The sequence below is a fragment of the Triturus cristatus genome, chromosome 7 (assembly GCF_964204655.1).
Source record: "Triturus cristatus chromosome 7, aTriCri1.1, whole genome shotgun sequence".
NCBI classification, from domain to species: Eukaryota; Metazoa; Chordata; class Amphibia; order Caudata; family Salamandridae; genus Triturus; species Triturus cristatus.
The window spans coordinates 704,709,648-704,729,035 of NC_140590.1; the positions used below are offsets into that span (position 1 = coordinate 704,709,648).

Here is a 19,388-nt window from a genome sequence, read left to right on the forward strand (position 1 = left end):
CTATTGTGTAGATGTGTTAGCGAGGCAACAAGCTAATGTAGGCCAGGCAGTACGTAAAACACTTTTTCAAACAACTGCAACAGCTACAGGTTAGCTACTGCTTTGGGAGTTTACTGCTGCATAGTCTATGCAAAGCATGTGATCTACAGCTCACATACCTCGAACATATGTTACTTACCCAGTAAGCATCTGTTCTTGGCATTTAGAGCTGTAGATTCACATGTGCCGACCTGCCCCCCGGTACCTATTCCTGTTGCAGTTTTCTTACTTTACATACATACGCATGAACCTCTCTATTCTACCTTTACTAACTCCATTCTCACCCACTGCTGGAAAACAATCTAACAATGGAGATGATGCCCATGCGCACTTTCACCGAAAGGAGGAGTCCCCTGCCCTGTGACTGGAAAGACTTCTTCAAGGAAAACTACTTGCAAACATCCGGACCCAACACTAGATGGCAGGAGTATGCAAAGCATGTGAATCTACAGCTCTACATGCCAAGAACAGATGCTTACTGGGTAAGTAACATTATCCTTTTGGAACTTCTGTAACAATGGCGGGCGCCTTTCTTTAGTTCGGTGCTGTTCGCATGCAATACGACGCTCTCAAACAGTATGTGAAAACCAGAACTGAGGGTGGCCGTGTTGATAAGCTGTTGCCAATAACCTATCTCTGCTCGAGGATCGGGTTGACATGCTCTCTCCAAGAGCGCATGTCTGTATCAATCTCATGCCCCTCTCTCCCACCGTAATTCCCCGCATCTCCCCGTGTTACTCCCAGCTTTCCGGGTCTCTCGTGTTCTGGCTTTTTGGGAGGGGCTCATTTTTTTAACGTGAGTGCTGGCTGCTGCAAAGTGCCTACGAGCTTCTGATTTTCCTTTTTGCGCAACTGCACACTTTGTCTTTTATTTTTATTTTTTAGTTTACTTATGCTTGGGTTCACACAGCACTACATAGCCCCTTGCAGCTCCTTCACAGTGCTTTATCAAGATGGAAATGCACTAAAAAGCAAGGATCAAGGTGGAGTCCAGCTAAGTATGAGGAGGGTCCACACACATTTGTCATGCCCTGTTACACTACTAAAAGCAATATAAACTTAAAACCGGGTGCGAAGCACGATTAAAATGCAATTAAAAATGAATTCATGCAAACAATGCTTTTCAAGGAAACCTCATCACACGGCACGTGCAGTGATTGAAAAAGCAACAAAATAACGATTTGTTGTTGGTTTTTTTTTTTGTAAACAAATTTTATTAATTAAATGTACAATCAGCTGAGCTCTGTACCCCAGAAGCATCCTTAGCATCCATGAACCAAATCCTGACTTTGACCACTTTTCCATATTATAACAAAAAAAATACAGAAGGGCCATGCATATGAAATACAGCCCAATTGAACAAATCCCCCCCAAACCCCTCCCACCACCCCAGACCCCATCGCACGACCAGTCCAGTAACATCAGCAGGTATGATCAGAGCTGCAGCTTGTTGTTGATTTTTAAGCCGCCCGTACCCATGGTCCACTCCACCCACACCCATTTGCTTGTCCTATTCACTACTGCCATCGCTGCATGCGCCATCTTTGCTTCCCTCTCAACCTGTCGTCTTATTTAGAAGTACATTTTCCTATTTAGAACTCTGTTTTTGATTTAAAGTGTACTCCTCCCACCCCACATGCATACCTTGGTTGCTTGACCCGTGTTTCCCCACCACCTTCCTCCCATCGCTGTTATAGGAAAGAGAGAATTGTAATTGTCAATAATTTAATGCTATTCTTCACAAGCATTTGTTGACCTGATCAGAGCACAGAACTTCTCTCTACTGTCAGTCTAAATAAGAAAAATAGCACAAATCCATGTCTCAAAGCTCAGTACAAATTGACGTGGCTGAAGTTACCACCTCAGGCTGTGGTGGAAGGAGACCCTGTTCCAGCCCCTTTTATTTGACGACCTACTGCCTTATGGGAGTTAAAGTATGCGTGCTTCCATTGAAGCAATTGGACTGAGATGCCTTCTTACAGTAAATTGTAATAGAAAATGCCACAAGCGACAGGTTCACAACTTCTGTTGTGTACCTAATTTTAAGTTCGTGAAGAGGAATCCACCTAGAAATCTAAATCCTAGGCCCAGGATAACCAAGCATTTATGCTGGCAGATGGATTCCCAGTAGTAAGTCATGTTTCAAATGACTAAGTTTAGAGCGGCCCGGCACACGGTGTGCGGAAGTAGCAGCCGAGAGACGCTTGGATGCTAGCGACAGACATGATGTAAGTAGTCTTCTTTCTGAACTTTTAATTTTGTGGCTTGGGCTCTGACCAGATAGGGAGCGAGATAAGTATAGTTGTTGTAGAATCAACCTGTACAAGTCACAATGGTTTGATATTCTCCTTTACCAGCCCCTCTTTATTTATTAATTCGCAATGTGAGATTTATTTCCAGTTTGGAATTTCTTGCAGACTTGTATAACGGCAAGAGGATTGGGTGTTGGTACTTTTTGAAGTTTGGGTGTTTGAGTTTTCACAAATGTTTTTCTGACTAGGGGTGTAACTTGTTTGGATTCCCAAATTGTACACGGCTAACATTATCTGTGCATTAGGTCATGAGATGGCATGTAAAGTAATCATTAGTGAACACTGCGCTTGCAAACTAAATAAAGTGAGTAAACGGTGGCATACAGAATAGTTTTTTTTTAAGGGAGGCATATTATTTTAAAATATCGCAGTGAGTGGGGCACAGCTCAACCTTTTGCAATAGATGAGCAGTTATTGCTCACTGTACCTAAGTTGCATGAAATAGGAGACACTCTTTATGGGTAGCTAAATAAATGATGCACATATTTTTAAGTTTTATCATCTTTGCCTGCAAGTTTTGAGTCAGTCAGTAAATTGGCTTAAATGGGTATGGCACATATCTGAGCAAAGGTTACATATGTGCCTTCCATCATGTTTAACATTCAAAGCTACTGTAATTATGCGAACCTGTGCCTTCCGTGTTGCCTTTGGCCCTCGCCTTCATTCCCCACCTTCACCTTTCGCTTTGCTTCTCACCACATGAGTCCTCTGTGTTTCTACTGCCTGAAAAAATATGCTTTTGTGCTACATTTATTAATTTACCAATCCAGCTCGGATGAGGACATTTAAAAAAAGCCATTTCTAGACCTATTGGCTTTACCAATGCGTGTTACTCTCTGCGAGTGACTACTGATTTTGAGAGCTGTTGCCAAGTTTTGAAGAGTAGTTTCAGTTTTGTTTTTTTTGGTTTTGACTCCTTGGGACTTTTATCCAGGCATCACATAAGTAGATATTCCTTTCGAAATTGTAGAATAAACTTGCAGAGATAAACTGAGTTTGGTTGGTTTATAACGCACTCCAAACAAGGCAGGTTGGTTGGCATTCCCACCAGCCTACCTTGTGCAGAGTGCTTAAAGTAAGCCATTACATGGTGCAAAACAAAATAAAAAACAGCAAGCTACCTGTGTGACCCGCTCAGCCTTTCATCTTCAGATGTCATAAAACATATAATAATTAATAAACCTTACACTGGCTAACGGTGCAAATAGTAAATTCAGTTAGGTTTATTAGCTTTTTAAATAATGTCTGTTATTATTTTAGGAAAATGTGCCCTGGTCAGTGGTGCGGCAAACTATCACAGCTATGATTTTCTGGTGGTTGAATGTGGTAGTGGGTATACCACAGAGCACGATGTTGCAGTACCACAGTTTGTAAAAGAATAATGCATTAATGTGTATTTTAGGTAAGTAGCTGGTGAGGTTGGTGTGCATTTTGTGGATTTTGAGAAGCTGGTGGCGTGTGTAGACAGCAGTCAAAATAATTAAGATGCAGGACTGAAATTTGCTTCCAAAACGATAATGTATGTATTTGCAGAGGGGTGTAGCAGAACATAGTCAAGAGGGAAGGAGATGTTCATGAGATTTTTAGATGGCACCTTGCACAGTCACTTGCCCCTGGGGTAATTCAGTGGCTGGGGATAGCCTTGATGAGGGGAAGCGACATTAACACGGAGTTGGGTCTATTAAAAATGGAAAGAGAACATGATTTGGGTGTTGTCTGAAAAAACATAGCTGGAGAACATAGCGTATAGGTTTGCTAAATGGACAGAGGAAAGCGGCCCAGGATGGAGCCTTGAGGGATCCACTCTTCTAGTGTGGTATGGACTAAGTTGGAAGAACGTCTTGGCCCTGATTCGTTTTTGGCAGTAAGGTACAGAGATTGGGCTGCAGAATTACTGAGGCCCAATTACTGAGGCCCAGTCTTAACAAGAGAATTCCACTGTCGACTGTAACAATGTTGGATGAGATAAAGGAGAATGTAGGACAGATGATCCGTGGATCAATATCAATAAATATTGTTTGCGTATAATTTGCAGAATGTAAAGTTGTAGGTCCGATCTTGCTGCAATGATCAGTATATCACTTACAAGGAGACCAGCAGCAAGAACCCGACTAAAAGATTTAACAAAGCATTAAACATAGGTAATCATTATATCTACCATTTTTGAAGTCCTTTAAACTTGTCATTTTTTTAGTTCCTCCTTTGCCCTTTTAATTGTTGTACTTGTTTAATGTGGATGTCGGTTCAAGGTGAATATTGGACAGAAAGTTGCAACAGATTAATACAGTTTTCCCCCCAAGCGAGCTCTGTCTAGCAGAATCTACAGGCTCCTACCTTTACAAAGGCGAAGGATTGCAAGTGGGTGCTGTAGGCGATGGTGGATGTGTTGCCCATCTAGATCTGAAACCTTATTAAAAAAAAATAAAAAAAAATTCTTTGACCCATAGACAATTCTTACAAGATCATCCACTGGTTTTCAGTTTTGTATACATCTACCATTAACTTGGGGGGAAAAAAGCATCCGTTATGAAGAATATTTCCTAAATTGATTAGCAAACTGTGACTATCTGTATTGGATTTAAGATGGGGAAGTTGTTTTCTGGTCCATGAAACCTTTAGCTTTCTTAGCATGCCTAGCATCAGTAAAAATCATTTACAGCTGTACAGTGCCTCACAAATCACTTCTGGCTGTGATTTATTGGTTGCATCAAAGGCAGGTCAGATAGTAATTGTGCCTACTATGCCACGCCTTCCCTTGAATATTGGATAATCTGACCACTTTGTCTCTATGAAATGTTGTAGCTAAGAAATTCAGGCTTTACCAGGGTCAATAAACGTTATTCTTCTGCCCATGACAAATCGGTTTCTACATGGTTGAACCATTCATTTTTTCAGATATTTTGTTGATCAAAAACTAAGCCCTTGTTATTCTCTGTCTCTTTGTAGGAACCAGGCAGTTTTGTTTGGAGGAAACCCTCGCTATGAAAATGTCCCTCTGATCGGACGAGGGTCCCCACCCCCCACGGTACGCTGGGCCTCTGAGGCCAAGTCTGTTCTATAGGACTTGCTCTGTTTTGTTCTTAACCTAAATTCACATTTTTGTATACATTTTCACTTCTCTGCGAGGAGGCAACGCCTACTTCTGGAAACAGATATTAATATTTTTGCTACCAGTGTACATAACAGACCTTCACATGAGGGACAGACTGCATAATAGGTTGGGTCACATCCAGTGTGGCCAAAATTAAAGTGGGGGCCATCACTGTGTCTTGTTTTTTATTGGCCAATCCGAAGTTTGCTTTCAAACACCAGAAATGAGCCATTATTCAGTAAAGACTTTACATTAACGAGACGCTCATAAGGAAGGGTGGGGGGAAGCTTTGAACCAATCAACTCTGTTAAATATTTTTATTGAATCAAAGGTGTTCAAAACTACATATTTCATGAAAGACCCCTACATGGCGACCCTATTTTCACTTTGGAATGCCCCCAGTAATAGTTATTTTTCTATCATTCTATGTGAGATTTTTTAATAAACTATGTTTTAGAGTTCAATTGCTTATATCCGTAGCTGTGAAAACAATTTGCATATTAAAGTGTCTTCCGGTGCACATAGACTTCCATTTTGAGTACTCGAGCTTCCTCTGGAGGAGGGGTCACGACAGATTCCAGGAGTGATGCCATACACTGCACTTCCGGACTGTAATGGCAGCCCAGGAACGTCACGGCTCTCCTATTTTACAAAACATTTAAAATACTTCAAACTGAACTTTAACATGAAAATAATGCTTTATAGACACACATGTAAAAAGAATCAACAACAGTCGAATATATCGACCTCTACATTTTAGACAGCGGAATTATTTCAAATTACCATTAACCAAAACTTAAAAAAAAAAAAAAGATTTTTCAGCCTTATGGATTTAAACTTTTGTGATACGTGCAGTTTACATTTTAACTTTTGTTTTATTTTGCATCTGCCTTTTTGGAGCTAAGTTCCATAAAATAAGTAAGTTTTGTTTGTTTCTTTCTGTTGTACATTGCTTCATCATCCTGCCCAAATGTCGTACTGCAGCCTCATGTTATGTGTCCATTTTCATTTTTGTTGCTACATGAAGATTCGTGTTCCTGTCAAACCCTGTCTGTCGAATATTGCTACTTGGATCGAAATATTTTAATTCAGGTTGCAGAGAAAATTTGGGCATTTGGTGAACCGCGATCGCCAAGTGGAGCAGAAGGGAAAGTAAATAACATTATTTAAGGATGGCCCCAAAGGCCCATCATATCGTCTGCATCTCCCCAGAATCAAAAAGCTCAAGAACCAATATAGGCCCTAAATAATATCAACATTACATTGTTGTCCGCTTGTGTATAAATATAATTTGCTGAATTTGGATGTCCTCCCTTAAATATGGGTTAATTCATAAATCTTTCCACTTCGAAATGTAGCATCCTCTTTCCACTCCTCACTCAAACGCGATTTTGTCCATATCGGAACAGGATCAAGAAAAATAATTGTATTACATTGATGATGTCTTCATCCAGTCATCCTGCCCAACGGTATGATAATGGACGAGAAAGTACAAAGCACAATCCATGTATCCATTCAGAAAAAATATAATTTGTTATTTCTTTCCATTTGAACTGCTTAACCAACCCAACCTCACAATGGACATTCTCTTGTTTCTTAAATGTAGTTTTCTCAGTTGCTCTTCCGAAACAATGTTTGGTGAAACTGATTTTCAGCTCTTTAAAGCAGACACAACTGCATGGGTGCTTTTGAAATAACATAACTTATTTTACTCTTTCTCGCCAGTTTTGTTCCCCGTTATAAATTTCAAATAGTTTATTCTGCCACTTACATACTCCAATAGATAAATGGTTGCCTTAAAGATGGCCTGAATATCTTCTTTGCTCATCTACACCCACTTCTCAATGGAGTGAACTACCCTTTTCAGTTTAAAGCCGTGGTACTCATAGTACGGCCCCTGGGCCACCAGTGGCCCGACAGGCCTTCATTGGCGGCCCACGGACCTTGCCTAGCAGTTTCTACGTTTCCATTGAGGCCGGCAGTAAACACAGAAGATGACCGCAGGAGCATACCTAGTGAATACCTATTAAATACGTATTCACTACAAAAGCTCCTGCAGCCATCTTCTGTGTTTACAGCTGCGCCTCTGTGACATCACACACAGCACCGTCAAAAAGCTTCCCAAAAGGCCCTTTAAAAGTCAGCTGTAAGTGCTTTCACAGCTGTCTTTTAAAGGGCCTTTTGGGAAGCTTCCTTTTTCGTGTTGCCGACGACGCCCTCTTCTCCCGCAGCAGAAATATAGCCCAGATGATGGTCTAGAAAAATGTGACTTACTAATTTTGTCTGACCTAACTGTGAATGTACTCCTCAGTGGTTAACTGACGCGTCACTTTCATTTTCCTTCTCACATGTGCCTCCGTTTGTCATGTGATTGTAGCTGTGTTTGTGCTGGTCTGTCAGGAGATGCCCAGAGGTTGGCTTCGTAGCAGTTAAATGAACGGCTGTTTTTGTAGTCCAGGTGCATGAGTTGCAATCTAGACCTTCTCTACCAGGGATTCCCTGCCATGTGCGCATGGTGCACACAGAGAGCACAGCTGTGCCTTGTTAATGGTGGAATTAAACAAAAACTGGGTTTAGGCTTAAATCAGTAAGGCCAAGCCTATAAACATAAATAACACCAAAATTACCAATACTGAACCAAGATTTACTAACCGCATTTATTTAGCGGGGGAACATATTGAGTGAAAACAACATGAACCAATAGACCACTTTTTCCGTCTGTTTAATAAATTCTATTTTATCAATTGTTTTTTAAGCTCTTTACTTTTTTGTGACTTCAGAAAATGAATTACAAACACATATCACAAAAATGTAGCTGTGAACACATAAAACTTTTTTCATTCTTGACACACTCTATTCAACACCAGACTTTCATATCTTACATTCATTCACATACCATACTGCGCAGATCAAAACAAGCATACTATCATACTCTGAATTACATCAAAAAATCAATTCGAAAAGATATTTCCAATTCAATCAAAAAATTATTTTCAACAAGACCATAGAATCATTTTTAACAAGATGATGCACATGTACAGGTTTTCAAAAAGTTATTTGAAAATCTTATGGCCAATGAGCTACGGTCGACGCGTTTCAAGCCCCTTCTATTCTTGAGGCTCTCATCAGGACCTAAAAGCTAAAAAGACAGGAAAAGACTTAGTACTACTAGACACCCATGGGCTCTACATGCCACTGCACACCTTTCTATTTTGTGTACCTTTGTTTAGAGAGGAACAGGACATCCAGAAGGTCTTTGGACCTACAAGGAAACGACCCAATAAATGAGCAAAGCTGAACAACAATCAACATAGAATCATGCATTCCAGAATTTGATATATGCTTACTTTACGTGTGTCGTCTTGTGGTTGAATCTAAAAAACGGGAACAAGGACGTCAGTCTCTTTGTTAATATCCTAGCAAGTTAAAGATATATTGGGGGCTGGGACGTAGGATTTACTTTTTGTCTTGCTTGCACCCTCCTCGATGTACGTATCGTGAGGTCACCTTTAATAGGCTGTTTTTTCACCGACGCTGTAATATCAATATTCAGCAGTCAGTGTCCACTTCTTTACTGAAGATCTTTATGACAATTAAAAACGGAAAAGGAATACCTTTTATTCTGTCAGCGAAAGTAGACCAAGACCGACAAGAGTTCCAACAGAATTCATTATGGAACTAGCAAGTTTCGCCTTAAAGAAAAATTATTTTAATTTTAATGGCGACTTCTATTTTCAAATCCGAGGAGTAGCGATGGGTTGTCCATTTGCTCCAGAATTGGCTGTACTTTTTATGGCTAAATATGAAGAAAGGTTTGTTTACAATGACAATCCATTCTCCAACTGGATTGGGAAGTGGATGCATTACATCGACGACGTCTTTATGACTTGGACAAGTACTGAAGAAAATCTGAAGCAGTTCCATAACTGGCTAAACAATCGAACAGAGGAGATAAAATTCAGTATGAATCACTCCTTGATAAAAATTCCGTTCTTGGATGTAGAGGTATACCCAGCCAAAAATGGACTGGTTACCACACTTTTTAAAAAACCAACTGACAGAAATAAAGCATTACATTTCGCAAGCAGCCACCCAAGGAATTTAAGAGAGAATTTGCCCTTTGGACAATTCCTCAGGATCAGACTGAATTGCTTCTATAAAGACGAATATGTGCAACATGCCAGTAAATTGTTAGACAACCTTAAGAAAAGAGGCTATCCAAAAAAACTACTAAAAAAGCAATGAAAAGAGCGTGGTGGACCCCGCGGGAAGCTCTATTGGAGAAAAAAGATAAGCCTCCTTTGAAAAGGATAGTTTGCGTTTCCACATTTTGTCCAAACTCTAACAATCTAAAGAAAGTAATCAACCAAAACTGGCATCTGATTACATATCTAGACCATTCACTAAATGAAAATCCACTTTTTACCTTCAAGAAAGACCGTAGTATTGCGAATCAAGTGGTACGAGCAGCAATGCCAACAGCCAAACAAATCTCTCTAAGAGACTATGTAGGACTTCCACCAATATCTGGCCATCATAAGTGCGGGACTTGTGCATGCTGTGACTCTACTGAAGAAGGGACACTATTTACTCACAACTATATCCATTGGAAACACGAATCATTTACAAATTGTAAAAGTAGAAATGTAATCTATGGAATACGTTGTCCATGCAATCAACTATATATAGGGAAGACTAGTCAAGAAATTAGAGTCCGTGTCTCCCAACACAAATCGAGAATTAACAAAAATGTGCAAAATGCACCATTAGTCAATCATTGGAAAACGCATAATCATCAGATAAAAGATCTGAAATGGACTGTGATTTCAAAAGTGGAACAGGATCCAAGAGGAGGGGACCTTGATACAAAACTGTCAAGAAGAGAAGCCATGTTAATAGTGAAATTCAACACAGCTGTTAACGGCCTCAACGAACTCTCAGAAATATACAACTTGAAATAAAGTGTATTTCGATTTATGCCGAAAAACTCACCCCTCCCACATTGGGTTCCTTAATGGCTGTTGGAACGGAACACCCAGCTTGATTTAGATACTCAGCGACTTCTATGAGAAGAAGCGTTTCTAACTACAATTCCCATAATGCAATGTAAGAGAATCATAAGTCCGTTTTTTTGATAGATTTTTCATTCATGTTTCACGGCATCCGTCACACAATGAACACTAAGATATCAAACTTGGGTGTGAAAACATCTTTTATCGTTTTAAGTGAAGGAACAAAAGCAAAATTTCAAACGCTGTGATTATTATAGGACATGCCACGCAGTTTCAAGCGCATTAGATCCTTTTTGCATTTTGTGGGTTGTGGAAACCACCACACTTCATAATGAACCACAAGACAACGAACTTGCGCTCTAATTAATCCAACCAAATGACAACTGATTGGTCCCGAGCAGAAATAACTACAAGTCCCATGAACACCAAAGGATATGACACGTATTTCTAATCCCACGAGATTTACTGTTCAAACGCGGATCACAGAAGAAATCGTTTCCGGGTTGAGAAAGAGCACGTCAAAGAACTCCGGTACACGAGAGGCCAGCAACATGAACCATCGGCAATGAAATAGGTCTCTAGCTAATAAGTACGCTAAGCGAATCTGAGCGCATTCTCCCTCCTTCTTGCCACAGATTTAAAGCGAAGCCGTCAATATCGCCTCGGAACGCTTCAAACAAGAAAAGAGACACTTCCGCTGACAGAATAAAAGGTATTTCTTTTCCATTTTTAATTGTCATAAAGATCTTCAGTAAAGAAGTGGACACTGACTGCTGAATATTGTTATTACAGCGTCGGTGAAAAAACAGCCTATTAAAGGTGACCTCACGATACGTACATCGAGGAGGGTGCAAGCAAGACAAAAAGTAAGTCCTACGTCCCAGCCCCCAATATATCTTTAACTTGCTAGGATATTAACAAAGAGACTGACGTCCTTGTTCCCGTTTTTTAGATGCAACCACAAGACGACACACGTAAAGTAAGCATATATCAAATTCTGGAATGCATGATTCTATGTTGATTGTTGTTCAGCTTTGCTCATTTATTGGGTCGTTTCCTTGTAGGTCCAAAGACCTTCTGGATGTCCTGTTCCTCTCTAAACAAAGGTACACAAAATAGAAAGGTGTGCAGTGGCATGTAGAGCCCATGGGTGTCTAGTAGTACTAAGTCTTTTCCTGTCTTTTTAGCTTTTAGGTCCTGATGAGAGCCTCCAGAATAGAAGGGGCTTGAAACGCGTCGACCGTAGCTCATTGGCCATAAGATTTTCAAATAACTTTTTGAAAACCTGTACATGTGCATCATCTTGTTAAAAATGATTCTATGGCCTTGTTGAAAATAATTTTTTGATTGAATTGGAAATATCTTTTCGAATTGATTTTTTGATGTAATTCAGAGTATGATAGTATGCTTGTTTTGATCTGCGCAGTATGGTATGTGAATGAATGTAAGATATGAAAGTCTGGTGTTGAATAGAGTGTGTCAAGAATGAAAAAAGTTTTATGTGTTCACAGCTACATTTTTGTGATATGTGTTTGTAATTCATTTTCTGAAGTCACAAAAAAGTAAAGTGCTTAAACAATTGATAAAATATAATTTATTAAACAGACGGAAAAAGTGGTCTATGGGTTCATGTTGTTTTCACTCAATATGTTCCCCCCGCTAAATAAATGCGGTTAGTAAATCTTGGTTCAGTATTGGTAATTTTGGTGTTATTTTTGTTAATGGTGGAAGCACAGAGGAACACAGTATAAAGTTCGATAACATCCCCATGCAAACAAACCACCCCCAGTGTCTTACTGCTTGACTTCTGCAGCATACACTGACAGGCACACCGTGTGTAGACATGTACGTGTCTAAGGGCACAAACAACATACATTCAGATATGCTAACCTTCAGGCAGTGGTAACTCCTACATGCAAATACCTCACTGGGCTCCTGCCTAACTTTAGACTATGGTCATGGTAAGCGTATTCAACAAAGTTACGAATTACCATATAGTCCTAACTAGCTAGGAACAATTTTAAGGTTTGGTACTTTATTCTACTCTGTCAATGAAAATGTAAATGAGCGGATCAATATGCTCAAGAAAGTCATGGTGCTCAAAGGAAAACCGTGAGTGGGGAAAACTTCAAATATGCAAATACAGATAGTCACTTTAACAATTTGGCTGTGTGTCTGGTATAAGCCTAAACACTTGAGACACATCACTCAGCCCAAGTGGGATCAACATGCTTTGGTATATTGATGGTCGCAGGCATCGGCATCTTCCTCTGGACCATGGAACCCTTATAAGATTATACTCCCAACCTCTGGTTGGATTAGTCACACTCCATGGAATATACAAATACTATTCAGTCTTGAGGGGTTGTCTTATCCCTGCAAACTTAGTCCTAGACATGGGGGACTCATAAGTCACAAAGAGGTCTGAATAGGAAGAGCAGTAGTGAGGCACTAAAAAGACCTGTCTGTAACCTTAGGCTACAGTCAGTTAAATGGGAATGGGACACAGGAAATCCAAAAGCGGCATCCCGGGTTCATTGTGATCTTTTCTGCCTTATTTGGAAGACCTAATGATGTCTTTAGATGCTACACACCTGTAATTTGGACAGTTTTAGCCTTAGTAGCACAGAGGCAGCAAGGCCTTAATAAAAAGCACTACTGCCAACAATCTGACGCTTGAGATCCATCCATTACATAATGATATTGTGTTTTTGTGAAGCATAAGTGTGTTTAATCCTTCTAAGTTTGGCAGAGTAGAAGAAACAGTTGATTACATTTGCAAATGTATCCTTATATTGAAATGACTGCATAGTGGTGCCTTGGAGTGCACCACATGGACAGCCTTTAATTCATCTACAGGCACCAGATGGGCATTACACTAGTTAGTGTATGAAGAATTCACAAAACCGGCCCACGGCTCAGAGCCTGTACACTGCCACCACTAATCACGAAGTAGAAGGCACTTGGAGAGCAGACGCTATTTCTTTCAGATATATTTGTAATTTTTCTTCTTGACTCTTCTTGCTTGAGAATCTTTAATCATTTCCACTTAAACAAGAACTTAAACAATCTCATCATTTGAATAAAGTTATTATCTTGGCTTTTTCTTCAAGAGCTACTTGAAGCTACCATGCTTAGCTTACTTTGCTCAATCTAATGAACCTTTCTATGTAAAACTATGAGTTGGGTACATTGGCCCTGTTAGTCAAATACCGTTCAAATAGTGTGATCCTGAAAAAAAGACAAGCTGTTGATACCACACTTACACGACCACCGTAGATTGCTTCCTCTGGCTGAAAGATGCACTTGATAAAATGATTAAAAAAACAAAATGTACATTAGTAAGTACCTTTTCTCTCTATAGAGTACCTGTTGCCCACTGATTGACACCAGAGCCACATCCTTCTCTGTAAGGCAGTGGTTAAATGTTATGCAATAGTTAGCAGAAGCTGTGATTCCCCTCTAGCTGCCAAAGGTTTGGGTGGATGAATTCTGAAGACTGCTAAATTTCATAGTGCTTACTTCTGTCACAGAAAGCAACCTGTGTCGTTGAGAAATATATCCATTAAATTATTTTCTTTGCCAAGTCATGGATCAAACCTGCTTTCTGGGCAAAATACTATCTACACAGAAACATATTTGTAGAGAGATAACATGCAATAGTTCAGATTGAAACTCTTCTGAAGGGCACATATGCTATTCTCTGGTGCACCACAGTTTTCTCCCTCCATGAGAGTAGACACATGTCAGGATGGTACAGTAGCAGCTTATGACAGATTAGGATCATATTATAGCCCCATAGTAATTACTTGAAATAGTGTATGTATGTGAAGGATTTGGGGTCTGGGTGCGGCTCTTCGGTACTCTATGGCTTGTCTGTGCAATGGGTAGCACCCAGACAGTTTTTTTTAATGTCTATAACATCTCAATTTCTTTCTCCTTCTAGTATTCACCCAGCATGAGGGCCAACTACCTTTCTGTTGCTGATGAACAGATTCGACATTATGGGACTGACGTTACCGCCTAGAGGTCCTGCACAGGTTCCAGATCATTGCAGGATATGGACTACATCCTGCACAGGTTCGAGAGAATGCCTTCTGGGGGATCCAAACTATTACCTGGGAGTATTTTGCACCGTCCCCTGTCTGGATTCTGGAATACATCCCTGGGCACGATCCCTAAACAAACACTCTCACTGCATTAGTAGCCACATTTGTGCAGGTTCCTGTGCAGCTAACGATTCAAATTCAGCATGAGTTCCAGACACACTGCGTGAATCCCTTGATATGGGTTGGTTCGATTCCAGACTATGCCCTGTATGGACTCCATGGCATACCCTGCGCAAGATCTGTGCCACACACTTGCAAGTTACAGATAGCACCTGATGCAAACTTGTTGCTGTACCAGCCATGGTCCAGACAGCATCCTGTGCAGATGTCTGCGACACTGCAGCTTACCCAATGGTGGCCTTCATCATCGTGTGTGTTTTTTGTCAAAATACTGAGGTCCTGTTGTTGCACCCCAGATGTCATCAAATGGTATGCCGTTTTTGCTACAATGGAGCGAGAACATTTGATGCACCGATACCTGCTCTGTGGAGGCTGTACCCTTGTCGTGGAAGAAGTGGTGCTGTGTATTAACTTCTGTCTTCCACCAGCGACCTTCTTTATCCCGTAGCTGTCACCCTCCACGCATTTTAGGATTCCATTTATCGTTTTCTACATTCCAAAAGGTAATTTTGGGAGAAGACAAGATACTGTCTGTCGCCAAGTTCACAAGGAATGAACTGGACGGACATTGTGACAAGCCCCTATATTATACTGTATTCTTCATAAAGGAAAAATAAAAACAATTGTATTGAAAACACTATCCCAGTGAATGCAAGAGGCCGTTCTGGAACAGGAGTTTCCTCTCCGGGCTGAACAGTCAACCATGTACGGTCCAGCATTATCAACCACGGTCAAACTCTGACCCTGTTCCTCTATGCACCTGTAGTGGATTATGAGATTGGATGACAAGGCATGGATGTCCGCTCTTTGCTGTTGGACCTTGGTTCTGAGTGAGGAGTTGTGTGGTGTCTGCTTTGTCTGTCCTGCCTGGATCTTTTGCAGTTGGTTTACTAAGGCCCACTGCGCCTTCTCCATTTCTTTTGTTCTGCTTGGTGGCTCAACAGCGTTGCAAAAGTACTCCATATTTTTACATCAACTTCATATTTACCCTTTGATGCGGTCCTATGGAGTACATAAAATGTATATTTGACTTGGATTAGGCCAATCAAAATAGGGAACTCTTACACAACTCCTCAAATATAATGTCAACTTAATATCTCTGTGAGCACTCCTCAAAGGCGTGAAATATTTCACACACGTCTAAGCACGTTTAGGACTTTTTTTTGTCCTTTTCCAAGGCTGAATAACTCCAGAATCTGCCTTAGCTTTTAATTATTTTCAATCTAAATATTATTCCTCTGAGTCATTCAGCAGAGCTGCCATTCTGGCAGAACGTTCCCAAAAACCTTAAGTTGCGACACTGCAGGCACATCTACTTTTATTGTATATGTTTTTATTGAAAATTGTAACATAACTTAAAGATATCCCTCTTATATAAAGCCAGAAATTGCAGCCACTGACCTGGTTTCTCTTGATAGAAAAATGAGGCATAGTCAGTAATGTGAAATGATGAATAAACGTATTTAAAACAATAAGTAACTATCTAATAACGTTTGCTATGCTCATGTATATTTTGATCGACAGCCTTCAAGATCACAACAGATACCATCCGCAGACATAAAGCTAGAAATAATTACCAAAATACTATTTTAGGCTTCAGCACACCCCGTTCAGATCTTGAATCGGCCCCGAAAGGAGAAAGATTTAATGTCCAATGCTGACTGACACACAGGTAGCTCATGCCGATCCCTCCACCACAAGCAAGCAGTGGTCTCGTGTTCTATGCTTTGATCCCAGCACTAACGCTCCTTCACAGGTGATTCGTGGTTCTTGGATTATGACCCAGTTAGCTTGTTTAGGGCTCGGCTTGTAAGGAGACGACATGAGCGGCAGAGTGTGCTTTTCATTAGCTAGATGTCCTTGTTGATTTCAGTTATTGCACAGCAAATGTTCCAGCAAACGGGGGTGGTCTGGCTCCTAGGTAAATCCAGGAGATTGTGCAAAAGACTGTGGCTGCTAAAAAGTCAGCAGATTTGGGTCCCATTCGCCCATTTTGTGACCAGCCCCTCAGAGACCTGCCTGTCCCAAAATGTTCCCGTTTACCAAAACGTCAAACTCAATCTAAATTATGAAGCTCAAATATATTAAATCTGAAATGGGGGCATTGTGCACAGTCAGTAAAACTGGAGAGTCGCTGCGCCACCAAATTAGACCCTTCTCTCATACCGGAATAAACTATGCAAAAAGTGAAGCAGACTCTGCTATCACTTTGTCTGAGCGCTCTTAGTTGGCTAAGAGAAGACAGCTTGCCTCAGAAAATTAATTGTCCTAAAAAAGCAAATACACAGAGATCTTGCTCATTGGGGATATTTCTGTACTAGGGGGGTGTGAGTTGCAGTGTGAGTTGCAACCACAGTCAGAGCAGTGAGGATGTGTTGGCAAATTCATTATAGAGCCCCGGTCAGTCTGCAGTCAGAGCGGTCTGTCCTGTAGGGGGACTGAAAATCTTCACAAAAAAGGCAGCTAGAACGTCCACAAAGTGTTAGGTAGCACTTCCTGGTATGTAACTGACTCAGCCTTGCTGGCCCTTAAAAGTAGAGGTGGAGCCGAGCCAGAGCCGACGAACGGTCTGACTTAACTGCAAGAGCTCGTGTGCGAACCGAGCCATCAAAATATTTGGCGTGCAAGTCATGCACCAAAGATGTAAACATATGATAATCGCTTCAAAATTCAAAAAAGTGCTTTTCACTTTAGGCCACCTGATTATCACTACATTGACAGGCATTTATTAAAAGTGATAGTTTTTAAACATGAACGTAGAAACATTCCTGCCTATCCACCCTGAATACAATGCCATTAGTGAACTAAAAGGCAAGTCCGGTGTTGTGTGTTCCCTATATCTGGCATAGATTCTCACTCTAGATGGAGCAGCATTATAAACTATTAAATAAAACATAAGGTTTTTTTCATAGCAGATATGCTTACCTGGCGTATTTCAAGGTGCTCTCATATAGGATAATAAAGAAACAAGCATTTGCAATGCAATAGGTCTCGCATTTGCAAGAGTTTGAGCTATTGTCATTGTAAATGACTATGCCTTTTATTTATGTGTTATGAAAACCTGCAAGCGGTGTGTAAACACGCACTTTGTACAGATAGTCCTTGCTTACGAGAAGCAAGGCTGGCAGTAAAAGAGGCGCAGTTATTGCCAGCCTTGCTTCTCGTAAGCAAAGGCTATAAGTACAGAGTGCATGTTTACGCACCTCTTGCAAGTTTTCAAAATAAATAAAAGGCAGTGTCATTTACAATGCGAATAGCTCAATCTCTCGCAGAAGCGAGACCTATTGCATTCAAATGCTTGTTTAACAAGTCTGTGATCCAGACAATTAAACACTAGTTGTGCGAAGTTATACCTACTGAATGTGTAAGTCAATTTGGTCCAAAAAGGTTAATGTAGCCAATTGAGGGTAAAGAAAGTTCTGCATGTACCTTAAAAAAAGAACACCTAATAAAGGAAGTAACTGAAGATAATATCAGCAACATATGTGCACTAGACACAACCAATTATCTATGTTAAGGCCTGCTGTACCGGTCTGGAGAAATGCTGCGGGGTGGGGAAAAGTTACGAGTGGCAGAGTTGAAAATTAGTTTAGGCAAACACAAATGTAATCATCGGGTTTGCTGTGCAGATAACCTCTATTTAGCATGCTACTGAAGCCAATTTCTTGAGACATCTGGTTGTCCCACATTTTAACTGACTTCCTAGTAGAGAAGACTGCCCAGTGCTACAACACCCAGCCCTGTAAATACACTCATCGTTGTCTTTTCCAGAAGCCGTCCCCACCGCAGGGCTTTGAAACATGAGAACACAATTAAAGACAAAAATAATCTGTCGACAGTAAGGTCTCGGCCTGGTAACCAAATCTGGTCGAACACTTTGCATTTCAAGGTAACTGGTCTTTTTAGGCATGACCCTGATCAAAAACCAGTTATTAGTGTAACAATACTTTCCACAATCGCAGAGAAATAATTCTGTTAACATTGGTGTGAGACTGCACACAAAGAATGACAAGAAAAGCCCGGCGGAGCGTGGCGCGCGCGCTTGGCGGGGGAGCGCATTCCAGGCGGGAGAGCATGCCCTTTGAAGTGCGATGCCAAACCGATTGCATGGCGGCACGATGCGCGTGACTGTGCACGTGCTCGCCATGCAATCTGCTTTTCGGAGCACTTTTAAATGCCCCTTACTATAGTCTCGCTTTGCGATCGCTTACGCGATAGCAAGGCGAGACCCAAAAAGAGGCTCTGAGAAGTAAAATATTTGCCTAGGATCACAGTTTGGTCAAGTTGAAAGCTGGAACTGATCCCAGGTTTCCTGGTTTCACATTACATCAAAGGTTAGTCTTTAACTCCTGACGTATGAGATTAGTGTGGGTGACAGGCACAAACCCCAAGAAAGCTTAGCTAGTTTTGGACTTGAGGGCTTGCCTGATTATGCATTTGGATAGAGCTTGGTTCAAGCTTTCAGTGGCTCGCCCACCTCTACTTAAGAGGCATCGGCCGGCTCAACAGCACATTCTGCCTCTGTGGTGAATGCTATACAAATGCTACTATTTACTAATTTTGGTATCAACTCCACAATGATGCTACAATGCTCAGAGCAGATAGCCTCCACAGGTGTCCACTTCTCCTGATGGCAGTAATAGCACAGCTGGAGGTTACAATGGCCTACAGAAGCGCTCAGTATACAAGGGCACATCCCTCTGCC

The 19,388-nt window shown here is 40.9% G+C and overlaps 1 protein-coding gene across 2 annotated transcripts in view; it reads left to right on the forward strand.

Moving 5' to 3' along the window:
- TTYH2 (tweety family member 2) overlaps window positions 1-17,576 on the forward strand; it is a 323,403-nt gene extending 305,827 nt beyond the window's left edge. For both annotated transcript variants that reach the window (XM_085617358.1, XM_085617359.1), the window contains 2 exons: window positions 5,298-5,376; window positions 14,401-17,576. In XM_085617358.1, coding sequence (XP_085473484.1) covers window positions 5,298-5,376; window positions 14,401-14,481 — 160 coding nt within the window. In that variant the 3' untranslated portion in view covers window positions 14,482-17,576. The remainder of the gene's footprint in view (window positions 1-5,297; window positions 5,377-14,400) is intronic.
- The last annotated feature ends 1,812 nt before the right edge of the window (window positions 17,577-19,388 follow it).